This window comes from Microtus ochrogaster, unplaced genomic scaffold (assembly GCF_000317375.1).
Source record: "Microtus ochrogaster isolate Prairie Vole_2 unplaced genomic scaffold, MicOch1.0 UNK514, whole genome shotgun sequence".
NCBI classification, from domain to species: domain Eukaryota; kingdom Metazoa; phylum Chordata; class Mammalia; order Rodentia; family Cricetidae; genus Microtus; species Microtus ochrogaster.
The window spans coordinates 8,510-9,119 of record NW_004949612.1 but is presented as its reverse complement, the minus strand read 5'-3'; the positions used below and the strand labels follow the sequence as shown (position 1 = coordinate 9,119).

The 610-nt window shown below is 38.0% G+C and overlaps 1 protein-coding gene across 1 annotated transcript in view; it reads left to right on the top strand.

The window, feature by feature from the left end:
* Positions 1-238: 238 nt before the first annotated feature.
* LOC101999332 (bile salt sulfotransferase 1-like) overlaps positions 239-610 on the top strand; it is a gene marked incomplete at its 3' end in the record, with an annotated part of 5,836 nt that continues 5,464 nt past the window's right edge. Inside the window, exon 1 of the mRNA XM_005372251.1 lies at positions 239-275. Coding sequence (XP_005372308.1) covers positions 239-275 — 37 coding nt within the window. The remainder of the gene's footprint in view (positions 276-610) is intronic.

Genomic DNA, 610 nt, shown 5'->3' with positions numbered 1-610 from the left:
TGCCCTTCTGTGTTTCCCTCCCCCATTAAAGTGGACCAACGTGGGAGCCGCCGTGTCGTGTCTGTGTTTGTTCCACCGTGTGTGTCTGTCCTGTGCCCCGTGTTCAAGAAGAACACCCTGCCTTTATTTCTTTTTTAAGAAGAACAAAGTCTATCTCAAAAAATAGATATACATCATATTTAGCAAAAAGGCCAATGCAAATTAATACCATTTTGAGATTTTAACTTACCTAATCAGAATGGCCAAGATCAATTTAAAAAAGACATCCTATGCTGGTAAAGATTCTAAAAATAGAATCTATTGAACTAGGGGGAAAAAAACAAGAAGCTCTTCTAATTCCTCCCCAACACTCAGCAGCTAATAGTATAGCATTAAGGGGAGAAAAAAGAGAGTTCAGTAAAATGGTCATTCATCCATGCTGAAATAGAGTTGGAATTAATGTCAGAAAATAACTGGTATGCATGTAGTAGCAACTTCTGATTTTTACCCTACTGTCTGGAAGGGGAAGAGAGGAGTGACAGTAGCTCTAGGAAAGCCCCACCCATATAAAATAAATAAAACCTCAGTGAGTGAACAATTAAGTCATAAGGTAAAAATTGTCTAAAGTACA